Consider the following 25,003-nt stretch of genomic DNA (forward strand, 5'->3'; position numbering starts at 1 on the left):
GCATTTTGAGCATAGAGTCTTAGCCACTGGACCCTCATGGAAGTCCCATCTGGCAATGTCTTTGATTATTACGACTGGGTGGTATCTAGTGGGAAGAGGCCAGGGGTGCTACTCAACATCTTCCAACCCACAGGTCAGCCCCCAACAACAAAGAATTATCTAGCCCCAAATGTCAATAGTACTGATGACATCACTATTCCCTGCCTCCAACCATGGCAGAGAGGTCGAGGGTGTCAGTTCATCTCCCTTGCCATCTCCAACTGAGCATGACCATCCTGGTTCACTGAGAGAGAGTGCTGTGATTGATTGTCAGTGTCTGCCATGGGCACTAGATTAGGAAGTGGTGTCTGCATGTCACGTGCCATGTATTTGCTAGTCCTGCTTTGCAGGTGTCCTCAGAGAACTGAGACAGAAAGAAAGTTCTAAGGCCATGCATGACACTGAGAAACTCTGATCTAGATAAAGAGAGAAGGGAAGAAGGGTCCAGACAGATGAAACAGTCTTTGTCCTAAGAGAGTGAGCAACAATTTAAAAGAATGAGTGGACATAACCGGCTTTGAAAAGGTTCCCCTTGCTGCCATGTGGCAAGCCTGTGGAGGGTCAAGGACAGGAAGCAGGGAGGCTATTGGAGTCGTCCAGGTGAGTGGTCACAGGGATTTGATCAGGACAGCTGTGCACACCTTGCAGGCCTGAGCTGAGGGAAGACAGAAGATTGGACATGAATTCACGGAAGAAGTTTTGAATTCTGGTTTCCATTTGGGGTTAGACATTCTAAATATTGAAGTAAGATTGTCTTTAGGATTAAATGACCATAGGACTGTCTTTTACCTAAAATGATCAGAAAAGTCATGCACAAAAAACTCAACTTTTCATCCAAGGACGGGCATAGGTTACCCCAGAAAATAGGATTTAGGAAGACATTGGAGGGCAAAATCCAAGTTGTGTTTTGTTCAGTGTTATCTTAATCAAGCTGAACAGTGCCCCATGAGATTGGTGTTCGTACCCACCCATTTCAGAGATGCAAAAAGGGAGGTTCCACAAAGAAAAGCCACTTGCCCTCCAGGATCCAAACAGCAAGCGGCAGAAGTGGCATTCTTCCCACTTGACTCCAAGTGTCCCTCCTTCCCCACAGCCAGGCCAGCAGACAGCAGGAGGAAAGACAGAGGATCGGTGGACTTCAGCATTCCTAGGCATCTGCATGCTCTTCACTGGCAGAGAACCCATCTCTCCCAGTGTTGTTGCTGATGTCTAGCTGCTGAGTCATGCCCAACTCTTTGTGACCACATGGACTATAGCCCAAAAGACTCCTCTGTGCATGCAATTTCCCAGGCGAGAATACTAGAGTGGGTTGCCATTTCCTTCTCCAGGGGATCTTTCCGACCCAGGGATCAAACCTGTGTCTCCTGCATTGACAGGCAGCTTCCATACCACTGAGCCACCTGGGAAAGCTCCATCTCTCCTATCCTCATAATAATTCTCAAGATCAGTGGTTCTAAGCCTGGTATAATTTCCCCCCACAAGGGAAGAATTGGCTGCGTCTGGAGACATTCCTGGTTGTCACAATCTGGGAGGGGGTTACTCCTGGCATCTACTGAGTAGATGACACTGCTCAATGTCCTGCCGTGCACAGGACAGCCCCTATCCCATTTAAAAAAAAAAAAAAAACAAACTACCTGGCCCCAAATATCGAAAGAGCTGAGGCTCAAGAATCCTTCTCCAGAATCAAAGCCCTGTGAATACCCATGGCTGTGCCGGAAAGGTGCAGGGGCCCCAGCCCTGCAGAGCCCTGTGAGCTGAAGACATGCTGAAAGGTCCTTCACCCAAGAACCCTGGGTCGGATGACTAATGAGCCAGGAGTTCAGCCTTTATACCGCTCCAGAGCAGGGCATAAGTGACAAGTTCGGCTGTCATGATGCCACGGTTTCAACAAAGGGGACTTGAACAGGCGGGCAGAGGAGTGTGGAAAGGCTTGTGGGGAAGGTCAGGGCAGCAGCTGTTGCTGGAATCTGGGCCTCACTGAAAGGAACAATGCCCCCAGAATGCCAGGCGTGCCATGGAGACAGCTGAGCCTGCGGGGCGGGCAGGCGTGGGCAACGGGCATCTGAAGGGCACTAGTAAAAATGGAATTGTCTGGGTGCCTTGGTCCCCCCACGCAGGCAAGACAGATGACTGAGGGCTAAAAATACCAGGAGAGGAAAAGCCACCAGAGGCTTGTCTGGCTGCCTGGGACTGGATCTGACCTCTAGGCTCCCTGGGGGTGGTGAGAGCTGGGACCTGGATCCCTAAGACCGCAGATCGGATAGCAGGGTGAGGAAAACTGCAGTGGTGGAGTCTGACATGCAGGCTTCAAATGTGCCAGGCACTAGCAGTGAGACCCTGGAGAGTGACTGCTCTTCTCTGAGCCTCAGTTTCTTCATCTAGAAAATGGGCCTAATACTAGTACTCTCCTCTCAGGGCTGTGAGAATGAAATAAGATGATGGTTAAAGCTCTTAGGTCAGTGCCTGTCACATGAGCTCTAGATAAGCAGGACAATAATGATTTGATTTCTCTGGGGACCTCAGTTTGGTGAGGTCATGGGACAGTGGCTGGGAGGTGGTCACGGTGGGCAGGTCTGCTTTCTCCAGGCCTTACTATCCACCCGCAAGAATCCAGCACAGGCTTTAATGTCCCCTCCAGACCCAGCACTTCCCCCTCATTTGTCCTTCCTCCACCAGGAGGCTTCATTTCAACAATGCAAACATGTCCAAGTGTCACAGCTCACCTTCCTCCAGTACCTCTGCCTGAGGGTGAGGTGGGGGCTGGAGTAGGAAATGAGCTGGAAAGATAACCAGTAGTAACTCCTTTGCACACACACACACACTCATGGTGCACATACTCTGGGAAAAGACATTCACAGGAATTCTACGAGTTACTATGCGGATGGTATTTGGGACAGTACCTGGCACAGAGCAAGCACACAATATATGTTAGTTGCTATTATTAGCATCTCAATGATCTAGTTTTACTTTTAAAACAATCTTCCAAGGTCAGTTCTACTGTTTCCCCCCATTTATAAGTAAGGAATCTGAGGTTCAGGGTAGTTAAGTCACTTTTCCAGAGCCCTACAATAAAGGAAGTGAAGGAGCTGACCTGGAATCCAGCTTTCAATAATTGTACCACTCTGGTAAGTCAGGCTCAAGTGGTAAAAGATCTTAACTATTGGACCAAAGAGTTCTTCCTCAGGTAGCAGGGAGCCATTGAGAGTTCTGAAACACATATAGGTCATCATCAGAGTTGGGTATGTCAGGAAGCACTGCAGTGGGGATATACGGAAGGCATAGGTGGAAAGGCAAGAGAAGAGGGGTCTCAAACAAATCAGGATCTACTACCATATGCCAGACCTAGGACAAGATTTAGGAGAAATGATATGAAGACATGATAGGGGCAGAACAGACTTATTTGCCAGTGGGACAGAATCAAGAGGGCTGAAGATTTTGGTCTGGTCGTTAATAAGCAGAGAGTTTGGTTGAGTGAGAGAAAAGAAAATAAATCCATGCTTGAACTTGTTATCTCTTTTACCCCTCTTTTTCCCCTCTCCCTGGACACGGCTGACCTCCAGTGCTCTGGGAAAAGAGCTGACAATTACTGAACACTTACTGGGAGCCCAGAGCATTCCAGCACTTTGCAAGTATGAGTTAACTCATTCAAACCTCACAAGAATGCTTGCAACACTTGGAAATTAGGGTCTCTATTATCCCCATGTCACAGATGAGGAAACTGAGGCTGCTTGACCAACTTGCACTCGCTACACAGAAGGTGCCCCTTCACTGTAGCTGCCCCATCTCAACTGGGCACAGAGCCTGTCTACCCAGGTCTGACTCGCTGGAGAAGCCAACTTCCCCACCTGGTGGCTCTCACTGACGCCTGGGGGCCCTGACACGGGGAGATAGGCTATCACTTGGTGACAGAGCCCATCACCCACCCGACTTTGGGCTGGCAGGGCCTGGTATGCCTTTGTTCTATTGGTGATGGCTGACTTCACCACCCTCCTTAAAGAGGTATTACGCCCAAGGCAAGGCAACCCGCTAGACCAGTTTGCTTTCAATGATAACATGGTGAGCACATATATGTCATTTTCCTATGCCAGGTTTTGTCCTAAATATTCATGTGCTTAACACTTTAAATTTAACGCTTTCATTTACTGATATTAATGTATGTATTCGTTTGATCCACTGAAGAGTTTTATAAAACAACCACACAGAGAAGAGCTTCCTTTTCACCTTACAAGGAATATAAAGGCTTAGACTTGAATTCCAGGAGCTAAAGAGGAAAAAGTACTTACAAAGGGGATGAGTTAAAAAATACCCCTAGCCAGAACTGGATGAAAACCTTTAAAAGACTCAAGAACAGCAAAGACGCTAACTCCCACTACCTCATATGAAATGCAAGATAAAAACAGTACGAAACGGTCAGACCAGCGTAAAAACATCTCACGATGTTCTGATTTTCCCTGCGGTGACTATTTTAGTCCTTTTTGAAAATATATCTAATCCTTTCCCCAAAAAAAGTTCGTCGGGTTTTCCTTTGTTTTGTTCTTGGCACCCCTGCTCAGCTGGTGCTCTGAGTGTGTATAAAGTGTGTCTGCTGCGTGACCTGGCTCTGCCTGCAGCCTCTCGCTCAGTCACAGACAGGTGGACAAGCATCTCAGCCCCATGGGAGAGGAGAGGGTGGGTGGCGTTTCAAAAGGTTTCAAGGCACATCGTGCAGTAGAAAGGTCCAGGTGGCTGGTGTGTGTGAGTATGTGGGTGTGTGATGATATCATTCATGTGAAAAAGTATATTAGTATGTGCATGATATGATACTAATACAAAAAAGTACAACTGTGTGTGCCAATGACAGCGATTGAGAAAGGGAGAGGGAAAAATTGAGATGCAATCCTGAAATAGATCCTGGAACAGAAACAAGGGCATTGGTGGAAAAACCAGAAAAACCCAGATGGAGTCTGGAGCTGAGTCAATAGTAATGTACCAACGTCAGTTTCCTAATTTTGACCAAAGTCCGAATGACAACGTAAGATGTTAACATTAGGGGAAACTGAGTGAGGGGGACATGCTGCTGCTGCTGCTAAATCACTTCAGTCGTGTCTGACTCTGTGCGACCCCGTAGACGGCAGCCCACCAGGCTCCCCCGTCCCTGGGATTGGGACCTCTGCAAATTTTCTATAAATCCTAAAGTTAAAATTTTATTTTTAAAGAAGTCTGGAAGGAACTTCCTGAAGTTCTAGAATAACAGAACTAATCTCCGATTGTTGTGTTCTGCAGTCACTACGTCGTATCTGTCTCTTTTCCAATGGACTGTACCCCTTGGACTGTAGCCTGCCAGGCTCCTCTGTTCATGGGATTTTCCAGGCAAAAATAATGGAGCGGGTTGCCATTTCCTTCTCCAGCGGATCTTCTCGACCCGGGGAGTGAACTCGTGTCACATGCATTGGCAGGCAGATTCTTTACAGCTGAGCTACCAGGGAAGCCCAATCTCTGGTGCTAGAGGTAAAAAAAAAAAAAAAAACCCAGTTATTTTTGAGGAGTGTTGACTGGGACAGGGCTTTGGGAGCTGGGGTGTTTTGGATCTTGACCTGGGTGTACACATATGAAAAACTCACCTCACTGGGTACTGAAGAGGTGTGCACCTTTTTACAGGTGTATCTTGATTTTTAAAAAGCAAAGGATTAAAAATATAGTCTAAAAGCCACACACACGGTTTCCTCTGGGGAGGAATTAGCTGGAGTAACAGAAAGGAAGATTTTTAGTCAACTATTTCTGTAGCATTTCAAACTGTTTGATAGCAAGAATGTATTCATTCACATTGTACTAATTTAACTTTTTATGGACATGCACACAGAAAAGGGCACAGATCATAACATTGCAGCTCGACAAATCTTCCCAAACATAACACATTTGTGTAACCAGCACCCAGATCAAGATACAGCACATTCCCAGTGACCCAAAAGATCTCCAATTATTCACTGTTTACTTCAAATTTCAGTTTAATTAGGGAGTCTATATATACATGCTAAGTCGCTTCAGTCGTGTCTGACTCTTTGTGACCCTATGGACAGTTGCCTGCCAGGCTCCTCGGTCCATTGGATTTTCCAAGCAAGAATACTGGAGTGGGTTGCCATTTCCTTCTTCACTATGTGTGTGTGTGTGTGTGTGTGTGTGTGTATTGTTGTTGTTTCATTGCTAAGTTGTGTCTAACTCTTTTAAGACCCCATGGACTGTCGTAGCCCGCCAGGCTCTTCTATCCATGGGATTTTCCCAGGCAAGACTACTGGAGTGGGTTGCCACTTCCTTCCCCAAGGGATCTTCCTGACCCAGGGATCAAACCTGCGTCTCCAGAATTGCAGGCAGATTCATTACCACTGAGCCATAAGGGAAGCCCTCTGTGTGTGTGTCTGTCTGTGTGTGCGCGCACGTGTGGGTGTGCTTTTATTTATTTTTTTGCTAAACCTGGTATCCCAGAGGCCCCTACACTTATGAGCTCCCACTGTTCTGATCCCTAACAGCGGGGATTCATTTTACCTGTTTACCCACACACTGTTTTGAAATTTAAAGTCTTAATGTTTACCTTAGAAAAATATCAGAAGCAGTGATCTGCAACATAGAAATCACAGGTTTATGTCTCCTTTACCCATCTCCCCTCATTCCAAGCCCCTGAAAACACAGTCAACCCAAACAAAAGTGTTGGATCAAGTTCAAACAGGGACTTTGACTCTGAGACACTCAATGTCGAGGCTCCAAATGGTCAATGGAAAAGGACTGTCCTTCCTTCAAGGATTCCCTCCATCAGGTTAGACCACATTTCCCAAGCCTAGGAAAAGGTAAAAAACTTCCTGGCCCCAAGTTGGGGTTCTCAGGTCTAACAGCTAAGTGCTCCAAAAACAATCACAGTGGCTAACGTTTATCGAGGGCTCAAAACGCTCTATCCTGTTTGATCCTCATGACAACCTTATGAGGCAATGCTATTGTTACCTTCATTTTACAGATGAGGAAACTGAGATTTAGAGAGGAGAAAAAAAAGAACTTCTGAAATAATACAGCTGGCCTGAATTCAAACCTTGGCTTACTGGATTCCAAAACCCTGAGCAATCACACAAGGCCATCTCAAGAATCAAAAGCAAATACTCCTCCTGTCCTCAGCCTGGCAGATGACCAATTCCGGGGACCGAGGGTCTGTGGTCTGCAGTCCCCTGTTCTCTGGCTCCTTGTTTCTAGCATTGCCAAAGAAAAGTCTGATGCCAATTATATTTTTTCCACAGGAGCTATATTCTTTCTGCCTAGAAATATGTCAGATTTTCTCTTAACCCTGCAAGTTTGTGAATTTTGCCAAGATACACCTTGGTGTGTTTTTCCCTCATCCATCCAGCATGGAGCTTGGGAGTCCTTTCAATCTGCAGATTTCATCCTCTCCTCAGCTGAAGACAGTTTTCTTGTATGTGCTTGGTCACGTCCGACTCTTTGCAGCCCCATGGACTGTAGCCCACCAGTCTCCACTCTCCAGGCTCCACTGTCCATGCAATTTTCCAGGCAAGAATACTTGAGTAGGTTGCCATTTCCTACTCCAAATTTTCTTGAATTGTTTGTTTATTTTCGGCCCCTCCTTCTGGAATGTGTATCATTTGCTTCTCTTTATTTTCCTCCAAGGTACTCTCTGCATGTCATCCTCCAGACTACTATATGGATTGCAATGACCCTCCTTGTTGACAATTCATCTAGTTAAGTTTTTTATTTCAGAAATCAGGTCTTAAAGCTCCAGGAAGTCATTTTGGGATTTCACTGGCATTTCTGTAGGTCTGCTTGTTTTAGTTTTTGTTTTATGTAGTAAGCCTATACATGGGTTTTAAAAAATAATCAAATTAACACACTGCTTCGTTTTCAAAACAGAAGACTATTATGCCATTGACAGTTGGACATAAATTCCTACTTTTCTCAAATTGAAGCTTAGTATGTACATCTCTCTCCTTACCCAAACAAAGTTTTACTGACATACATCAAGCCCTGAGAACAGGACCCTGCACCAAGTGAGGCACCAATAAATATTTAAGTATTCATGTCCTTTGAAATTGGGGTTGATATCATTCTTGCTTTAAAACAATGTACATCCATAAGCACTACTTATGTGTTTTCCTCTCCTCATGCCTTCTTTTAAAATCATCAATGGGTAATTTTTAAAATTACCACTCGATAAAATTGACCTTTTTTCATGTACAGTTCCATGAATTTTAATACACTTAAGTTTTATTGTTGTAATTAATATTACTTAGCTGTTGCTCTGTTTCCTCACGTTCTCACTAGATGTGGGGGGCAGTATAAACTCCTCGGAAATGTCCATGTCCCTGTAACGTGTGACTATGTTACCTTACAGGTAAGGGCGCCTGAAAAAGGGGACTTTGCAGAGGTGATGAAGAATCTGAAGTGAGGAGATGATTCCCTCACCGAGATTATCAGATTATCCAGGTGGGCCCAAATTAATCATGGGGGTCCTCAGAAGATGGAAAGAAGGCAAGAGGATCAGAGAGGTTGAAGCCAAGAGTCTGGAGTGATGTGTCCATGAGCCAAGGAGTGTGGGCAGGCCTTAGGAGCTGGAGAAGGCAAGGGATGGATTCTCCTTGAGACCTTCCAGAAGGAATGTTAGCCCTGCATTTTCAATTGATTTCTGACCTCTAGAACCATGAGATGAATAAACTGGTGCTCTTTTAAGCCACCAAGTTTATGGTAATATTTATACAGATGCAATAAGAAACTAATCCACTAGATTCGTTTTCTGATTGTTCTGCCCGATGTTCTTCTCTCTGGCTTCTGTTCAGGGGGGCAGTTATTTTTCTCTTTGGCTCCATGGAACTTAGGTCTGGTTGCTGGACACTTCTTGACCATAGGAATCCCATCAGCAGGGGAAAGCTCTCAGGACTGGTGGAGTTGCATTCTCAGGCAAGGTGCGTTACCCACACTAGCCTCAAGGACAGAGAAGCTTCAGCCCACTCATGAAGCTCCTTCCCCTGATATACCCTTGAGGTTGGGACTGAATCCTACCCCTGAACGTCTACACAGACCCAAACCCCAAGTCTTCTTAGACTGTCACTCCCAGGGCTCTGGGGGACTCCCCAGTGCCAGTCCAGCTCATCGACAAGAGGGGATATCTGGTTCTCCAACAACAGAACCTAAGGTCTAACACAGCCTGTGGGCACAAGTCCTGGTGGCCACATAGCACCATAACCTACTCAAGGTGCCATGTTCCCAGGATTTTCCTGACACATATAATCTCACTTAATCCTCCCAACAGCCTTATGAAGGTGTGTGTACTATTATGGTCTCCATTTCCCAGATGAGGAAACTGAGGCCCTGAGAAACATCACCCTGACGGAGACCGCCCCCCCACCCACCTTGAGTTAACAGAGCCGGAACTCTCTCCTCAGCACCTTCTCCCAAAGGCCCAGTTGAATAAAATATGTTCTTAGAGGGTCCAGCTGTACAGACGCCCGTCTGGGAGGGCCTCAACCAGGGACTCTCTACCCCTACCATGCATTCTGCACATCTACTGTGGCTGCAACAAACTTTTTGTTTAGCCATTTATAGCTACCGACTGCTCACACAAGCGTTTTAATGGAAATCCATGGTGTGCCTATTAGCTCAGGAAACATTTGTTCTGGTGTTGTCAGAGAATCTTGGACAGAAAAGCTCTTTTTGATCTGTCTGCGTGCAGGTACATGTGTGTGTGAGTGTGCACAGATGTGTGTTATTGTGTGCCTCTGTACATATGCACAAGTGCATGGGTGGGTTTTGTCCATGCGGGCGGGCATGGGTGTGGGTGCATGTGTCCACTCAGGTGTGTGTCCCTGTGCCCGCACACATACAGGAAAATACATTTTTTGTTATTAACGATTCTCTAGAATCGGCTCCTGGGTAATTCTAACCCAGGTGTGACTGCAGAGAGAAAATAACTTACACTTTTTTTTTTTTTTGGCCATGGCAATAAATGATTCTTGGGTTTGCACCCCCAAAAGTGAAATTATTTTTTACCTGAGAAAGGAAGTTGAGTGATCACTGCCATTTACTGAGGACCTGCCTGGGCCTCATAGTTACTCACACTGGAAAAATCTCATAAGGAAGGTCTTTTTAATCGTTCTCACTTTATGTGCTCAGAGAGGTAAAGCCACTTGCCCGAAGTCACACAGAGCCCCCCTCAGTTCAAATCCAATTGTGTCTGACCTCCCAGCCTGAGGGCTCACTCATTCCACTCCACCGCCTCAAATTGCCTAAGGTTGAATGAAAACTTTATAACAATCCCTACTCAGGCCTCTGACAAGGAAAGCAAAGTCTGTGTTACTTGTTTCTTTAACTACCTTGTTCTTTCCTGGGGGCCAAGGATCTTCCAGTTTTCTCCAGCAATATCCACAGAGGTTTTAGCACATCAGAGCAACTGAGCACATATTGGTAGATTGATTTGGTTGATAGGATCTCGTTTGCTGGCCTTGCTCCAGTCAGAATGCCCCTGGAATGGGCAGCCTAGGCGCTGGTTCAACACAGTGTCTCCTGCTGGTGAACTCGTTATTACTCCCCTCGTTTCTGGTATGAAATTCCAAGGCCAAACCATGTGATCTGTCTTGCACACCTTGCTGTTGCCTCAACTTGTGCCCCTGCTTCCCTCACTCACTCAGCTCCAGTCACATGCTCCTTCTGCTCCTCAAGATTCTCAATCTGTCCTCCTCAGAGGCTCCTGCTGTCCCCGGGGCCAGGAGCATTCTCCCCATCTCTGCTCAGCACTACTGCCTGGCACTGCCCATCTCTATTTCGTTCCTCTGTTGCATCTGTCACCACTTGAAATTCTCTGGGTTGGACATTTGTTTCTTTTCATCCATCTACCCCTTGCACAGTTTCATGAGGGCATGCAGTTTGTCGCTAGGCAGCTGTCTCCCCTACACTGGCCCCGCGCCTGGCGTGCAGCGGGGCTCCATGAGAGGGTGACCACCCACCCAGCCATTGACTCTGTTTCAAAACCACTGGGGCGGCTGAGGAGATGTTCTGCTTCTTGGACTCTGAAGCCCATCACCCACGGCCACTAAACAAGGCCAAGACTTTATTCCAAGCCCTCACTTCTTTTTTTTTTTTAGTTGGAGGCTAATTACTTCACAACATTTCAGTGGGTTTTGTCATACATTGATATGAATCAGCCATAGATTTACACGTATTCCCCATCCCGATCCCCCCTCCCACCTCCCTCTCCACCCGATTCCTCTGGGTCTTCCCAGTGCACCAGGCCCGAGCACTTGTCTCATGCATCCCACCTGAAGCCCTCACTTCTTACTCCTTGGATCCCAAGGCTGCCTGCAAGGCCACAGGAGGAAAACCATCCTGAGAGATTAACCACCACAGTGCCTTGAGTTCTGACAGCAAACCACCTTTCCCAAGGCCCTTTAAGAGCCTGGACTCTGGAAGCAAATGGGCCTCAGGTCCACTCCCAGCTTCTGTCTGATCCCAGGCATCTCATTTTGCCTCTCAGCCTCAGTTTCCTCATCTGTGAAATGGGGACACAGAAAACAAGGGGGTCTCTCCCACACAGGGTGATTAGATTTTAAATAGGAGCACAAAACGTATACACAGTTCCTGGCACACAGCAGGCACTTGATGAGAGCTGTTCTTTCTTCAACCAGTTAACAGATTCGCTGAGCAGCTGCTGTGTGCTGGCCAGTCAAGAGCTTGGAGCCGAGGAGAGTGTGGTGAGGGCCTCCTGAGCGGCCCACCGAGAGTGAACAAAATAAGGGAATTGCACAGTATGTTGTGGTTGTCTACTAGCTCAGTCGTGTCTGACTCTTTGTGACACCAAGGGCTGCAGCACGCCAGGCTTTCAGGAAGTGGTAAATGCTGGGGAGAAACACAAACCGAGAAAGGGCTCTCCAGGGCAGGGGCTCAATGGCTGTTTTTAAAAAATATTTATTTGGCTGCATCAGGTTAGTTGTGGCACTCGAGATCTTCGCATCATGCAGGATCTTTCATCGCAGTACGCAAACTCTTGAATTACAGGAGCACTCTGTCTCTCTTGCTGTGGCCCATGGGCTCAGTAGTTGCTGCGAGCAGGCTTAGTTGCTCTGCAGCATGCAGAATCTTGGTTCCCTGACCAGGGATCGGACCCATGTCCCCTGCATTGCCAGGAGGATTCTTAACCACTGGACCTCCAGGGAAGTCCCTAAAGGGTTATTTTTAAAATAGCATGCTGAGGAGGTCTCATTGAGAAGGTGAGCAAAGACCTGAAGGAGGTGAGGGACGGAGGTTCACAGATGTCAGATGGAAAAGCATTCCAGGCAGAGGAAACCACAGGTGCAAAGGCCCTGAGGTGGAACCCATGACTGATAATGTAAGAGAATTTTTAAGTCTGCTCTCCCCGCCATTTTCCTCCTCAAAATTGACAAGCACAAGTGCTGACCGCCCGAGCGCTGCAGCAAGCGAGCAGCATCTCTCCCCGTGCACCAGCCGCCCGCCTCTTTAACCTTGAATGCCTTTCTGGGCCCCACGTGTCACCGGGTGGCGACTGAGCTGCCCTTACTTCAGAAGAACGGCATGGGGTGGGGGGGCCTTAGGTGGTGTCCGCCTCACCTACCACTGCCAAAAGTGGTCATGGGGTTATTTTTAAACTTAGGGAGGAAGTATTTATTGTTCCCAGGCTGAAGAGAGCCGGGCAGACTGTGGGATTCTTCTGGGGGAGTACTGCTGCGTCCTTTCCACCATGGTGAGTACTGAGGGCCCCCGGAGGAGGTAAGTGATGCTGGGTGGCAGGGAGGGGACACCACCTCCAAGCAAAGGACCAGAGGGGAGGGGGAGCACGGCAGCTCGCCGGGGCCCCAGATCCTGGAGGAAAAAGCACTGCTTGCTGCGTGCACACAGAGGAACCCCAATCAATGCCCCCGATAAGCCACAAATAACAGCAGCTCCCGGGGACTCGCAAAAACAAAATAAGAGAGTTGGCTTTTTTATGGCTTGTCTACTGACCTCTTGAGGAATCAATAACTCCCAGGGCTTGCAAAATGGGATTGAACGCTTTTAAGGATCAAATTGTAATTCTTTTCTCTTGTTCAGGCAGCTGGGGAAAAGAATCTTTTTGTTTTCACCTTTTGAACTTGCAAATTTAAAACCTCTCTCCCTCTGTTGTTTAGTTAGGTGTCCCTCTTCGGAAGCAGGAAGCCCCCAAAATCAGGATCAGTGTGAGGCTGTGGTTAGGGGCACAGACTGTGGAGGCAGTCTGCCCAAGTTCGACACTGGCTCTGCCTTTTTGTGACTGTGTGACCTTGGGTAAATGACCCAACCCCTCTGAGCCTCGGTTGCCTCCCCGGGAAAATGGCAATGGTAATAATAGCATCCACTTGACAGAGCAGTTATGAGGACTAAATGCAATAACATATGCAGTGTTCAAGCATTTGCTGTAACTCAAGTCAGAAGCGGGTGGGGAAATGTTAACTCACTCCCCTCGCTCTGTTTGCATGATGCAAGGACAGAACATTTAGAGAGGAGATGTTGCTGCCATTTGGATCAGGGGAAAATCGAGGGGGACAGAGCAGTTGGGTTTTAACACCCTGAAAATGTGTCATTTCATCTCGCATTCTTCATGGTTTAGTGAGCCTGACTTTTTTTTCGCCTCCAATCAATTCTCCTTCTGTGCATTACTGAACTTTTTGTGAAATGCATCAAACAAAAGCAGCTGGGTCCTGCTGGGGCTGATCCGAAAGCCTGACCTCCATCCCTGGAGACACACCTCTACCTCCCCTAGTTTGCAAAGGAGTTGCTGCAAGACCCACAGTCTTAAAATCCACCAGAACCAGGCTGATTTTGGGAAGTCTTATTCCATGTCCTTTTATCTTTCCAGCACCGCCCTTTTGAGATGAGTGTCGGCACCATACCCACATTTCACAGATGAGTGGCTGAGGCTTACCCAGAGATGGAACCTGACCTCGTTTTCTAATTCCCAGCCTCTGACTCTTTTAACTGATGTGTTTTTTCACCCTCTAGTCACCTAAGAAAGCCAAGAAGAGAGCAGAGGGAGCCAATTCCAATGTGTTCTCCATGTTTGAACAGACCCAGATCCAGGAATTTAAGGAGGTGGGTGCAGCTGGGTGGAGATTCCCACATGCTAGAAAGAGCCTTTCCCTCATTCCATATTCCCTGCAAGGACCTTTCAGTTATGTTGTCTTTGTTTTCATTCTGTTGTTGTTGGCTGTCCCATGCCACATGTGGTATCTTAGTTCCCCAACCAGGAATCGAACTCACACCCCTTGCAAAGAAGTGCAGAGTCTTAACCCTTGGACCAGCAAGGAAGTCCTAGCTTGTCTTTATCCTCCCCAAAACACCCCAAATTTGGTCTGAACATGTGTGTGAATGACTTAAAGAAATTAACTTTTGCTGATCATCAAAACAAAGCCTATGTCTTGTTGAAAATGTAGGAATGAATTTCAGAAATGCATGAAGAATAAAAATGACCTGACTTATAATTCCATGACCCAGAGATGATCAGTTAACATTTTGGTATATGCCCTGCCAGTGGTTTTTGTTATGCACGTATTTGTTAAACAAAGTGACTATCTTCTATGCACACTAATCTGTACCTGTTATTTTTCCTTGAGCAATTCAGCACCAACATTTTCCATCATTTATTTAAATCGCCTCCTATGGTTAGATGTTATGTTTAGAATGCTTTACTATTATAATTAACACCCTTTGCTTGTATCTCTAGTTATTTCCTTGGGGTAAATTCCTAAAAGCGGAACAGTTGGATCGAAGGAACATTTTTTTTTTTCTTTACAAAAGGAACTAAAACCAAGTACAACCACTGGTCCAAGCTGCCCTCCAGAAATCCTGTGTTCATTCTGACTCCCATCAGCCCCAAGAGGAGAAGGTGTCTTTCCTGCCACATCTCCATCAACACTGGGTGTTAACATCTCAAATATGATTTCTGCCAGTCGCAGAGATATCTGAGAGTATCTGAGATATTAATTTTTACCGTCTTGATTGTTGACTGCTAGCTGGGTCTGAAACCCTATCCCAGTCTATGGGGATGTGCCTTCGTAAGCAAACCTAAGTACCAATTACGTAAAATTAAACCACTGCTGCAGACTCAGGATACACTGAATTAATTTTCCAGCCATCCTGATGGCTCACACTGAGTTATCTACTCTCTCACCTGGCCCTTCAGAGGAAAACACACTAAAGCTATGCTGGCGAGGCCACAGTATTTTATATGAAAGGAGAAACCACTGGGGGCTTCCAGTGGGACATGAAGACTTGCCCCTTCTGTCCTCACCAGCATTCAGATCACAGGAACATCACACCCCACAGGCTGCCAGGGAGAGAGGAATTCCTGGGATGAAATGTCACATCTGAACCTGAAATAGGTCTCTTCCCCGGAGAAGACTACATCCTCCCTTCTCCCTCCCTCTGTCCCACCTTCTGGAATGAGATCAGCTGCTGGGGGCATGACCTGGGGGTGCAAATACTTTCAGGAACCAGTTGTTAAAAGAACTCAAGAAATGCAGATATGATACGTCATTGGTAAAATACCTGGGCATTCACAAAGGTCTTGGAGTTTCCCTCAGAGCCAGCTGGAAAAGATCACTGGCTTCATTTTACAGATAATGTGGGCTTGCGAGTTGGTGAGCAGACTCGTCTTTAACTCATTTATTTTTTCAACAACAGCTTGATAAAGTTATAATTCACATACCATGTATTCAGCCTTTTAAAGTAAGTGTACAATTCAGTGGTTATTTAATACAGTCACAGCATTTTGCAACCATCATCACTTATCTAATTTTAGAACATCTTCATCGCCCCCAAAAGAAACCTCATACCCATCAGCAGTCACTCCCCAGTCCCCCCTCCCCCCAGCCCCTGACAACCACTAATCTATTTTCTGTCTCTAAGGATTTGCCTGTTCTGAATGCTTCATAGAAATGGAATCGTACTCTATGTGGCCTTTTGTGTCTGGCTTCTTTCACTTAGTATCATGTTTCAGGGTTCATCCATGTTGTAGCATGTGTCGGAATTTCCTTTTTATCATTGAATGACATTCCACTGTGGGGAGAGACCACATTGTTTATCCATTTATCAGTTTGGAGCTACTGTGAGTAGTGCTGATGGGGACGTTCACACACAGGTGTTTGTATGGTCACGTGTCTCATTTCTCTTGGGAATACACGGAGGCGTGAAACTGCTGGGTCCTGTAGTAACTCCAGATCTAACACCTAATATCCCTCGATGCTCCTTGAAAACCCCAGAATCCCACTTCCCCCAGCCCTTGGCACAATCGCTGGGACTCCTCCCCACAATTTCTCCCGGGCTGACCAGACAATCACCTTCCTTTCGCAGGCCTTCACCATCATGGATCAAAACAGGGATGGTTTCATCGACAAGAATGACCTGAGGGACACCTTTGCTGCTCTTGGTACGTCACCCCGCACCACCACCCAGCACCAGCTAGGAAGGTCTTCTTATCCCACTCCATGAGGGGCAGGAGGTGGGGCTATCAAAAAGGTCAAGAGCTTGTCATTTTGAAACAGCTCAACCAAGATTGGTCTTTAAGGCAAATTTCAGAGGATAGGAAAGAAGTGTTTAGTCTTTGAGTGTCTTAACGTATCTTTTTCTTTTAAAATCATTTTTATGTGGTTTTGAATACAATGGCAGTTTACAATAGAAAACTTGGAAAATTCAGAGACGTATAAAGGAGTAGACAATGTTGACCACTAGGGCATATTCTACTCTCAACATCTGAGCCTCTAATTTTTTTCCTAGGCATCTCGTGTGTGTGCATGCTTATTAGTTAGACTCATTCTATTTTGGATTCAGCTTTTAAAATTTAACATCTCAGTAGGGTGATCATGAGTACATGGAACTGCTTCAAAATATAAGTGTCCAATCTGTCACCTCCTCCTCCATTCCTACCCCCAGAACTCAGGTCCATGAACAGCTGGGCAGGTTTTGTACTGAGCAATTATCCAGAGTACTATTCGCATTTGTAGCCACTGTAGATTATTAATTTAAAACATAAGTTATCTCAATAAGGGGTGGCTTTTTCTAATTTATACAAACGTACTATATGGGCTTGTGACAGTGGCTAGGACAGGTATATCAGAATCTCCAAGGCTGTGTGGGTTAGAGCGGTTATAATTTGAAAAAGTTCCCTCGAATTCTGATCTGTCTCTCCCACCTCCAAGTGAGAAGGGCTAATTTTATAATATGAGGATTTCTTATTTGAGTAAAACATTAAAACATCTGTATAAAATATTCCAGGTCCTGAAAGCACAGTTTTAAAAATAACTAAACCCTCTTTGGGTTGTTTCCAGTTGTCTGGTTATTATAAATAACACTTTTGAGAACATCTCACGTGAATCTCTGGTCCCGTCTACTCTGTCTCCGATTATTCCTAGGCAAGATTCCTTGAAGTAGGATTACAAGGACAAATGCCAGTGTCCTGACAGCTGTTTCTGTCCCAGCTCAGAATCGCTGAGTGTCTGTCTCCTGCTCTAGGGCGTGTGAACGTGAAAAATGAGGAAATTGATGAAATGCTCAAGGAGGCTCCAGGTCCAATTAACTTTACTGTGTTCCTACAGATGTTTGGGGAGAAACTTAAGGGTAAGTTCATGTGTATTTCTGTTCATCTATGTCTGTATATGTATATATCTGTGTGTGTTGGTTTGTGCACCTATGTGTGTGTGTCTGTGTGTGTCTTCATCTTTGGGCATCAATTAAAAGCACTAGGAAAACATACAGGAGTTGGCAGATGGAGGCAAGGTAACATAGGAGAGGGAGAGAATAAAAAGAGCAGTTAATAGTGCTCCAAGGTTTATCCTAATCCAGACCTCATACAAAGCACTTTAAATGCATTATATGCATCATCTTAGTCTAGGATGTAGGTTCTCTTCTTATCCTCGTCTACAGAAGGGGAACTGAGACTCAGAGACGGAAAGTCACTTGCCTGAAGCTACATGGCTAACAAATGCTGGAGTCAGGATTCAAATCCCAGTATTTCTAAGTCTAGATCCATGCCTGACCTTGGGTTTGCTCCAGAAATAACTGGATTCTCAGCCCACGCTTTCAAAACACCAAGGCTCGGTGCTCAGAAGTGGTGAGGCCTTTCTTCCTTACCCAAGATTGTTAGCCACCCATAGCACATCAACCCCATTTTCTGTTGCAGGAGCAGACCCCGAGGAGACCATTCTCAATGCGTTCAAAGTGTTTGACCCTGAAGGCAAAGGAGTGCTCAAGGCTGATTAGTGAGTGGGATGTGAGTGGTGGGAGGGGGGCCTGGGGGTTCCTTGCTTCTCCCCACAGCCCTCCCCACAAAGCCGGGGCAATATCTGCGTTTCTCTCTCTGCAGTGTCAAGGAGATGCTGACCACGCAGGCGGAGAGGTTTTCCAAAGAGGAGGTAACAGGCCCCCTTCAGACACCCTCTGTACCCCAGTTACTGGCCTCACCTTTCTAGGGACTCCCTCTCCAGACTCTCTTACATAAAATAGCCCTGACCCCACACTGAGAGAGAATCTGCTCTCGTTTACTGAGCCCTTACCTCATTTCATTCTCTCAATCACCCTGTGAGGTAGTGACTAGCACTATGGTCGTTTTACAGATGGTGAAACTGAGGCTCAGGGAGGCAAAGTTACTAGCTTAAAAGAACAACACTAATGGGAAATGCCGGGTCCTAGATCCAAACCTCTATCTGACTCCAGGTTCTGCCTTCCTCGTAACACATTGAGACCCGGTGACAGCATCAATTTCCTGATGGACTGAAGGTGTCATGCAGGGTGACCATGCATCGTTGTGTAGGTTGTACACTGCACAATCCTCCTGGATGCCCTTAGTAATATATACTGCAGAGTATCTATTTGTTGCAAGTTTTTTCCAGCAGATGGCAGTCAAGTGTCTTGCTATAATTTTCTAAAAATCAGAACATAAGACTCTTTCTGGCAGGTGGCAGTAATGTGCCTGGAAGAAGGGGCACTATTGCTATCAATAATTCATCAAAGGCCCTGTATGAACAAGCAACTGTCTTGTCAACATTGCTAATTAATCTTAATGAATCTATTTAAAATAGTCCCTTGCAGCCTCTCAGGCCTGATTCTGTGAAGTTTCACATTTTACTAAAAATTTTATTTGAATTTCCTCCTTAAAATTCAAGCAGTTGAAAGAGCCTACCTTTCAACTCCCACCATCTTCATGACTTCGGACAAGCTCCTTAACCTCACTGTGCCTCAATTTCCTCATCTGTATAGTGGGGACAATAATAGAATCTACTTCATAGTATACATGACGATTAAATGAGTTCAAATGTATAAAGTGCTGATACGTGAAAAAGGTAATATGTGTTAGCTATTATTAACCCCAAATTAAAAAAACAATAATTAGCCAATATTCTTTAAGGACTTCCTGGTGGCTCAATGGTAAAGAATCCTGCCAATGCAGGAGACTCGAGTTTGATCCCTGAGTCAGGAAATCCCCTGGAGAAGGAAATGGTAACCCACTCCAATATTCTTGCCTGGGAAATCCCGTAGACAGAGGAGCCTGGTGGGCCACACTGCATAGGGTTGCAAAACTTAGCAACAACTACTACAACAACTTAGCAACTAAACAAACTAAAAATATTTTTAATGTAGAAATTACACATTAAAAAAAAATTAAATTTCTAATTTCCCTCAAAGAATCTAATTCCTCAAGGAGTCTGACCTCCTTGCCCACATGGCCACAATGGCTGGCCCTGAGGAGTTACAATCCCTGTAGACGGACTACCTCTCCATTTAACCACAGTCCCTACCAGGCCCATTGTGCTCGCCTACATAACCTGCCCGCCCCTTTGCACACACAATTAAGTTTGCAATCCCTGCTTTCCTCATTGCAGGCTGGGTACCTAGGAACATCCCTGCAGGATGGCCCTTGGGGTCAGCACCTGGGGAAGAGTTAGGAAGGGCAAGGAAGCAGGAGGGCAGGGAGAGAGATGCCCATAACACCCCATATCCTCCAGGCCCCAGCTGCCTCTCCACTTGGGCCGCCCTCCCCCCCAGATCCTCAGCATGTCTTGCTGGTTCATTGCAGATTGACCAGATGTTTGCCGCCTTCCCCCCTGATGTGACTGGCAACTTGGACTATAAGAACCTGGTGCACATCATCACCCACGGAGAAGAGAAGGACTAAGAGAGTGGCTTGCTTTTGGGTGGGCAGATGGGGGCATCCTTGCCCTCTTCTCATTTTGCCCAGTAATGCACCACCCCCAACCCTGGCCAGTTGGTCATGTGGCTGCCTCATTTATCCACCTCCATCTTCTTTGCAGTCTGGGTGCCTTAGAGCTACCACGTGACCACACAGCTGGCAGATGGAAATTCACCCAGAGCCTGTGTTCAAATAAAGAGGAGGTCGTGTATTTGTTCATGGTGTGTCCTTGAGTAAAGAAGACCCTTTGCTAGTTCCCATGAAGGCAGTCTATGAGTTAGGGACAGCCCTGCTGTCATTATTATTGAATCTTAGTGACTCTTTACTTAAAACAGATCTTTAGGGACTTGGGACTCTGCTGGTGGTCCAGTGGTCACCAGCAGTTCCTGGTTCTTGTCTATCTCTTCAGCAATTCTAGTGGAAAGAGGACACTTCTCTCTCTCTCTCTCTCTCTCCACCAGCTCCACACAAATCCCAAAACAGGGCCTATGCAATACCTGAACCAACCCTGAAACAGGTGCAGTACTCTGACTAGCAGACTTGCTCATATGATCAACCCTCGCGCAGGGGTTGAAATCAGTCCCTTCCATACCTTACATGGCCTGAGGGTAGGAGGGGCCATTCCCAAAGGAAAGTCCAGATGTATTTTAGGAGGAAGGAGGAGTAGATGTCATGTAGTCTAATTTTTCAAGGGAACCCCAAGAACCTGGAACCTAGCCAAAGCGAAAGATGTACTGGGAACAAAGAGCTGAAGCTGGGATCAAAGTGGCAGCTGGGGTCACCTAGAGAGAATGAGGGGGTCTGGGTGGTTGGAGGAGCCAGAACTGGAGTGAGTCTTTAAGGTTCAAGAACAATAACAGAGACCCCCCCCAGAGGAGAAGCTCAGGGTCTGCTCCAATGACATCACCTGCTGGGAAATGGGGTTCCTTTCAAGCCAGCTGAGAGGCAGGGACTCAGGACCCCCACGCCATGCCATGATGACCCTTCATGATCCACACCCTGTGATGACCCATGTCCCCCTCACATCCAGAACCTGTGACCTGGGGCTCCTGCAGAGACAAGGCCAGGCCCAGGAGAGGCCCCAGCTCATGGCACTCAAGTGGAGTTTGTATTTCAGGACAAGACATCCTGGACACAGCTCTACAGTGACACACTCACCCATGCGACCCTCCCACACACAGATATAGACACAGGGCCTCCACAGCTCCCGGTTCCCACCTGTGAGTCTGCTGCACCCTATGTGGTTCGAGGACGTGAAATCAGTATTTTGGCTCCCATGTGGCCCCTACACTTCACCTGGTGAGCCGTGATGCGGGGGGTACCATCTCAAGGGTAGTCAAGGGCCACGGTGACCTCACACCACTCTTGCCACCTGTGCCAGCTTTGGATCTCCACACTCCTGCTCCTCTACCCCATCCTGGGGAGCTGCCAGTGCCCCAGTCTCTTAGTAATGAGTGTGGAAGAGGCACTGGGGTTACAGAACAAAACATTTACTCTCTCTAGTTATGTACGAATGGCCAGAGCTGCCTCAGACTGTTACCTTCTTCTTGGACTTCACTTCGTCCCCTTTTTCAGGTATGCTGTCCCTGTTTCGAGACTCTCTTGTGGTGTAGTGGTTGAGCACCATTTGCCGAAGGCTGCTGTGGTCCAGGGGCTGCTCCACTGCACCAAAGACGGGACTCGGTGTGAGGAGTTCAAAAATCAAATCCAGCACAGCAGCGGGGTGCGCTTCCTTCCCAGGGCTAATGCCTCTTTGCCCTGTCCAAGGAACTCCAAGCCTGGTTTGGTGACCCTCCACAGCACTGGGGGTTGAAGTGTGAACATTCTCCAAGTTCAGGGAGAGGGAGGACAGGCAGAGATACACTGCTCAGGGATGGTCAGACAATAACTGTCTTTTTCTCCCAGACGAGGATGTGAAGGTGAGTTGGATTTAATATCAAAAAGACAGGGCCACCATGTGCAGTTGCTCAGGATGTAGACTGCACAAAGACACCTGTTTCCGCAGGGCTGAAACCCACTCCCCCACACACACACTTGATTGCCAAGCTACATGCATCCAGCAGAGGTGGCTTTGCCTAATTAATCTGCCTAGAGGGGCTTCCCTCTTCTAATTCACACATGCAAGCCATAGAGGCTAGTGGGCTAAGAGAACCCAATGTTTATCAATATTCCCTTGAACAGAAATGAAGATATCATCTGTATATTCCTGACCTTGTGAGGACAGTGTTATCAATCACTGTTCTCTGCCACCCTCCTTGTTTAAGAACTCAAAGGGTCAAGGGAAGCTGTGCTAAGGTGGCTGACACCAGCCCTGGTTTTCACTCCTGCTAAGTCTCAGTTGCCTTGAGTAAATCAAGCAGATGTGTGTACACCTGTGCATCTCTGCATGCACACATATTGGCAGTTCTCTCCCTCCATTCTTGGCACACCTGCACACTTGAAACGCTGCTCACAGAAGAGGGGGAACTTTTTTAAAAACCAATTTTTTCCCTCTGGTTACTCAAATCACACAAGGTCACTGTAAAAGAAAATTCTAAGCAATGACAGAATTAACTCAGAAATACAAAGTTCTCTGCAACCCACCACCCAGAAATACCCACTGTAAGTCAGCATATACATCCTCTTCATTTTTATATGTATAATCAAGATATTTTCCTTCCCTTCCTCCTCCTCCTCCTTCCTTTTCTCTCTGCCTTTCTCTCCTATGTACCAGGTTGTGAAAGGCTGTCTCGTGCACTGTAGGTTTTACGTAGCATCCCTGGTCACTAGATGCCATATACACATATGTCAGTTCATGTCAGTCCACAGCATTCTTTTTAGTGGCTGCATAGTATTCCATCACATGCACGGGTGAACTATAACTTATTTAACCAATCTCTAACGGGTGAGCATTTCAGTCATTTCCAGTTCAGCTGCCCTCCTACTTCCACCTTCGACCCCTGAGTAAGTTTTTCTCTGAAGGACCAATCCCCACAAGCAAGATTACAGACTCTATGCATGTATCTGAAACCCAGGGTAATTATTAGCTAAGCCCATTTCACCTGTAACCTGCTTTCACTAATCAAGATCATTTTATTATTGGTACAAATGTCTCGCTTGTCCTCCAGGCAACATGTAGCCTAAACAACGTGTCTGCCTGAGTTGTTTTCTAGGAGCTTGGGTCCAGCTGTGTCTAGTTCCAGCTGAGCAGGTTAACCCTGGATAGAACCACAATCCTTCCACTGAGCACATGCAAGAGTTGCTGGATGACATCTTGAACACACAGAGGCCCACACTTAGTTACACCTATACAGAACCAGGATCAGGGCACCATTTTCCAATCACCTTCCCCCACATGCTCCATGCCTCAGATCACCCGGCATCTTTAGTCTTTATCCCATAAACACCAGAGCCCCTTGCTTTCCAGGAGGCGGATTTTGGAGATTTGTCTCCCCGTCCCCTCTCCTTGGCTTTGCGAACTTGCGAATGAATCACCCTCTCTCTGCTGACCCTTCATGTCTTGGCCTGGCTTGCTTCGCATTGCAAAAACGCAACCTGGCTCAGTAACATAACCACTTCTCAACCTTCCCGAACATGTTGCCAAACTACCCACCAAACACCACGTGGGGCCAGACTTTACCCCCACCTTCCGAGAGAAGGGCTAGTTCCCTCAAGCCCCGCAAACAGCAGTACCACCAGCTTCCGCCTCCAAAAGCAAAGAAGGTCAATGTGCCTGTGCCCGCAGGGCCACAGTTAATCTCTGGTGTGAACCAAGTCTCAGCTGCTTCAATCATGGGGTGGGGGCACACAGATGCGGTTGGGGAAAGGAGGTCACATGTGGAGCGAGAGTCAAAAGCATACGGTGAGGGTAGGAGACGGGATCAGAGAATCTCGTCTGCTCATAACTTGCCAACTTGGAAATTTTGGCTATTTTAAGGTTCATGAAATGGTCACAGAGTAGTTGTAATTTTTTAAAGTATCTGAGATAACTAAACTTCAGAATCTGTGGCTTTGTCATCATGCTGTAGAAAAAAAATTCCAGGTAAGAAAAGAACTCACCTTCATCCAACTTGTCACTAAAGGGGTCAGCCCAGAACACTGGGGGGGTGACCTTGATGGGTTCTGCAGGCTTGAGGAGGGCGGAGCCGCCCCAGAAGGGGTTGAGGAAGGATGGCTGGACCTCCGCCTCTGTCACTTCCATTTCCATAAGCCGCTTGTAGGATTCTAACACCAGCAAGTCATTGGTCTTCTTCTCAATGATGGCTGGAAAAAAGGCATAACCAAGAAGTTTGCCAGAGACCTGGGCCCTGGGGGAACTAGAGGTAGCGCTCCCTGCTGGAGAGGAAGGGAAGTAACAGGAAGCAGGCAGGTCATGAATGCCTATAAGGACAAGGGCTTTCTCTTGGTTTATATCATTCATTCCCTAGAGAGCACAATTTGGTTCTTGAGAGGCAAAACCAATCTGACTCTTTGATGTATAAGGCACGGATATACATAAAAAAACATGAACAGTTATATGGTATATCAACTGTATGAAAATTCCATAAGGAAGAGCTGTTAGGAAAAGTATGTCTGAAAAGGCTCCATAGGGGACAATAATAAAAAGAAGGTTGAGGAATATTTTTTTAACACTAAAAACTGGGAGCCATGGGCAAACTCTGTCTTAAACTACTGATCTTTTCCTCAGTGCTCTGAGTTTGGGGGAACTGTCCTTCCCACTGTGTTTCATGGCCCCATGGAGTCACCAGAATAATTCATTCATTCATTCATTTATTCATTCATTCCACAAATGATTATTGGATGCTTATCAGA

The 25,003-nt window shown here is 46.6% G+C and overlaps 2 protein-coding genes and 1 long non-coding RNA gene across 4 annotated transcripts in view; 2 read left to right on the forward strand and 1 right to left on the reverse strand.

Moving 5' to 3' along the window:
* The first annotated feature begins 4,721 nt into the window (after positions 1 to 4,721).
* On the forward strand, positions 4,722 to 8,774 carry LOC122693900. The gene is made up of 3 exons (XR_006341061.1): positions 4,722 to 4,773; positions 5,302 to 5,526; positions 8,402 to 8,774. It is a non-coding gene; the product is annotated as an uncharacterized LOC122693900 (long non-coding RNA).
* CCDC63 (coiled-coil domain containing 63) overlaps positions 5,401 to 25,003 on the reverse strand; it is a 65,229-nt gene continuing 45,626 nt past the window's right edge. The window contains exons 12-13 of one of the 2 annotated variants that reach the window (XM_043901853.1): positions 24,251 to 24,454; positions 5,401 to 5,520 (exon numbers count right to left, since the gene is read on the reverse strand). In XM_043901853.1, coding sequence (XP_043757788.1) covers positions 5,495 to 5,520; positions 24,251 to 24,454 — 230 coding nt within the window. In that variant the 3' untranslated portion in view covers positions 5,401 to 5,494. Of the gene's footprint in view, positions 5,521 to 21,740; positions 21,875 to 24,250; positions 24,455 to 25,003 lie in introns of those variants that run through there. The other variant, XM_043901854.1, reaches the window with a different exon arrangement.
* MYL2 (myosin light chain 2) lies at positions 12,618 to 20,423 on the forward strand. Its single transcript, XM_043901855.1, has 7 exons — positions 12,618 to 12,757; positions 14,032 to 14,121; positions 16,381 to 16,456; positions 17,539 to 17,643; positions 18,206 to 18,284; positions 18,389 to 18,437; positions 20,099 to 20,423. The coding sequence occupies exons 1-7, from the start codon at positions 12,755 to 12,757 to the stop codon at positions 20,195 to 20,197; spliced, it is 501 nt and encodes a 166-aa protein (XP_043757790.1). The 5' UTR covers positions 12,618 to 12,754; the 3' UTR covers positions 20,198 to 20,423.

This window comes from Cervus elaphus, chromosome 5, assembly GCF_910594005.1.
Source record: "Cervus elaphus chromosome 5, mCerEla1.1, whole genome shotgun sequence".
Taxonomy (NCBI): domain Eukaryota; kingdom Metazoa; phylum Chordata; class Mammalia; order Artiodactyla; family Cervidae; genus Cervus; species Cervus elaphus.

Excerpts from the sequence above, each read along its gene's own strand:
- MYL2 (XM_043901855.1), top strand. Across the intron at positions 17,644-18,205 it reads GTTTGGGGAGAAACTTAAGG|GAGCAGACCCCGAGGAGACC; the intron begins GTAAGTTCATGT and ends TTTCTGTTGCAG. Across the intron at positions 18,438-20,098 it reads AGAGGTTTTCCAAAGAGGAG|ATTGACCAGATGTTTGCCGC; the intron begins GTAACAGGCCCC and ends GGTTCATTGCAG.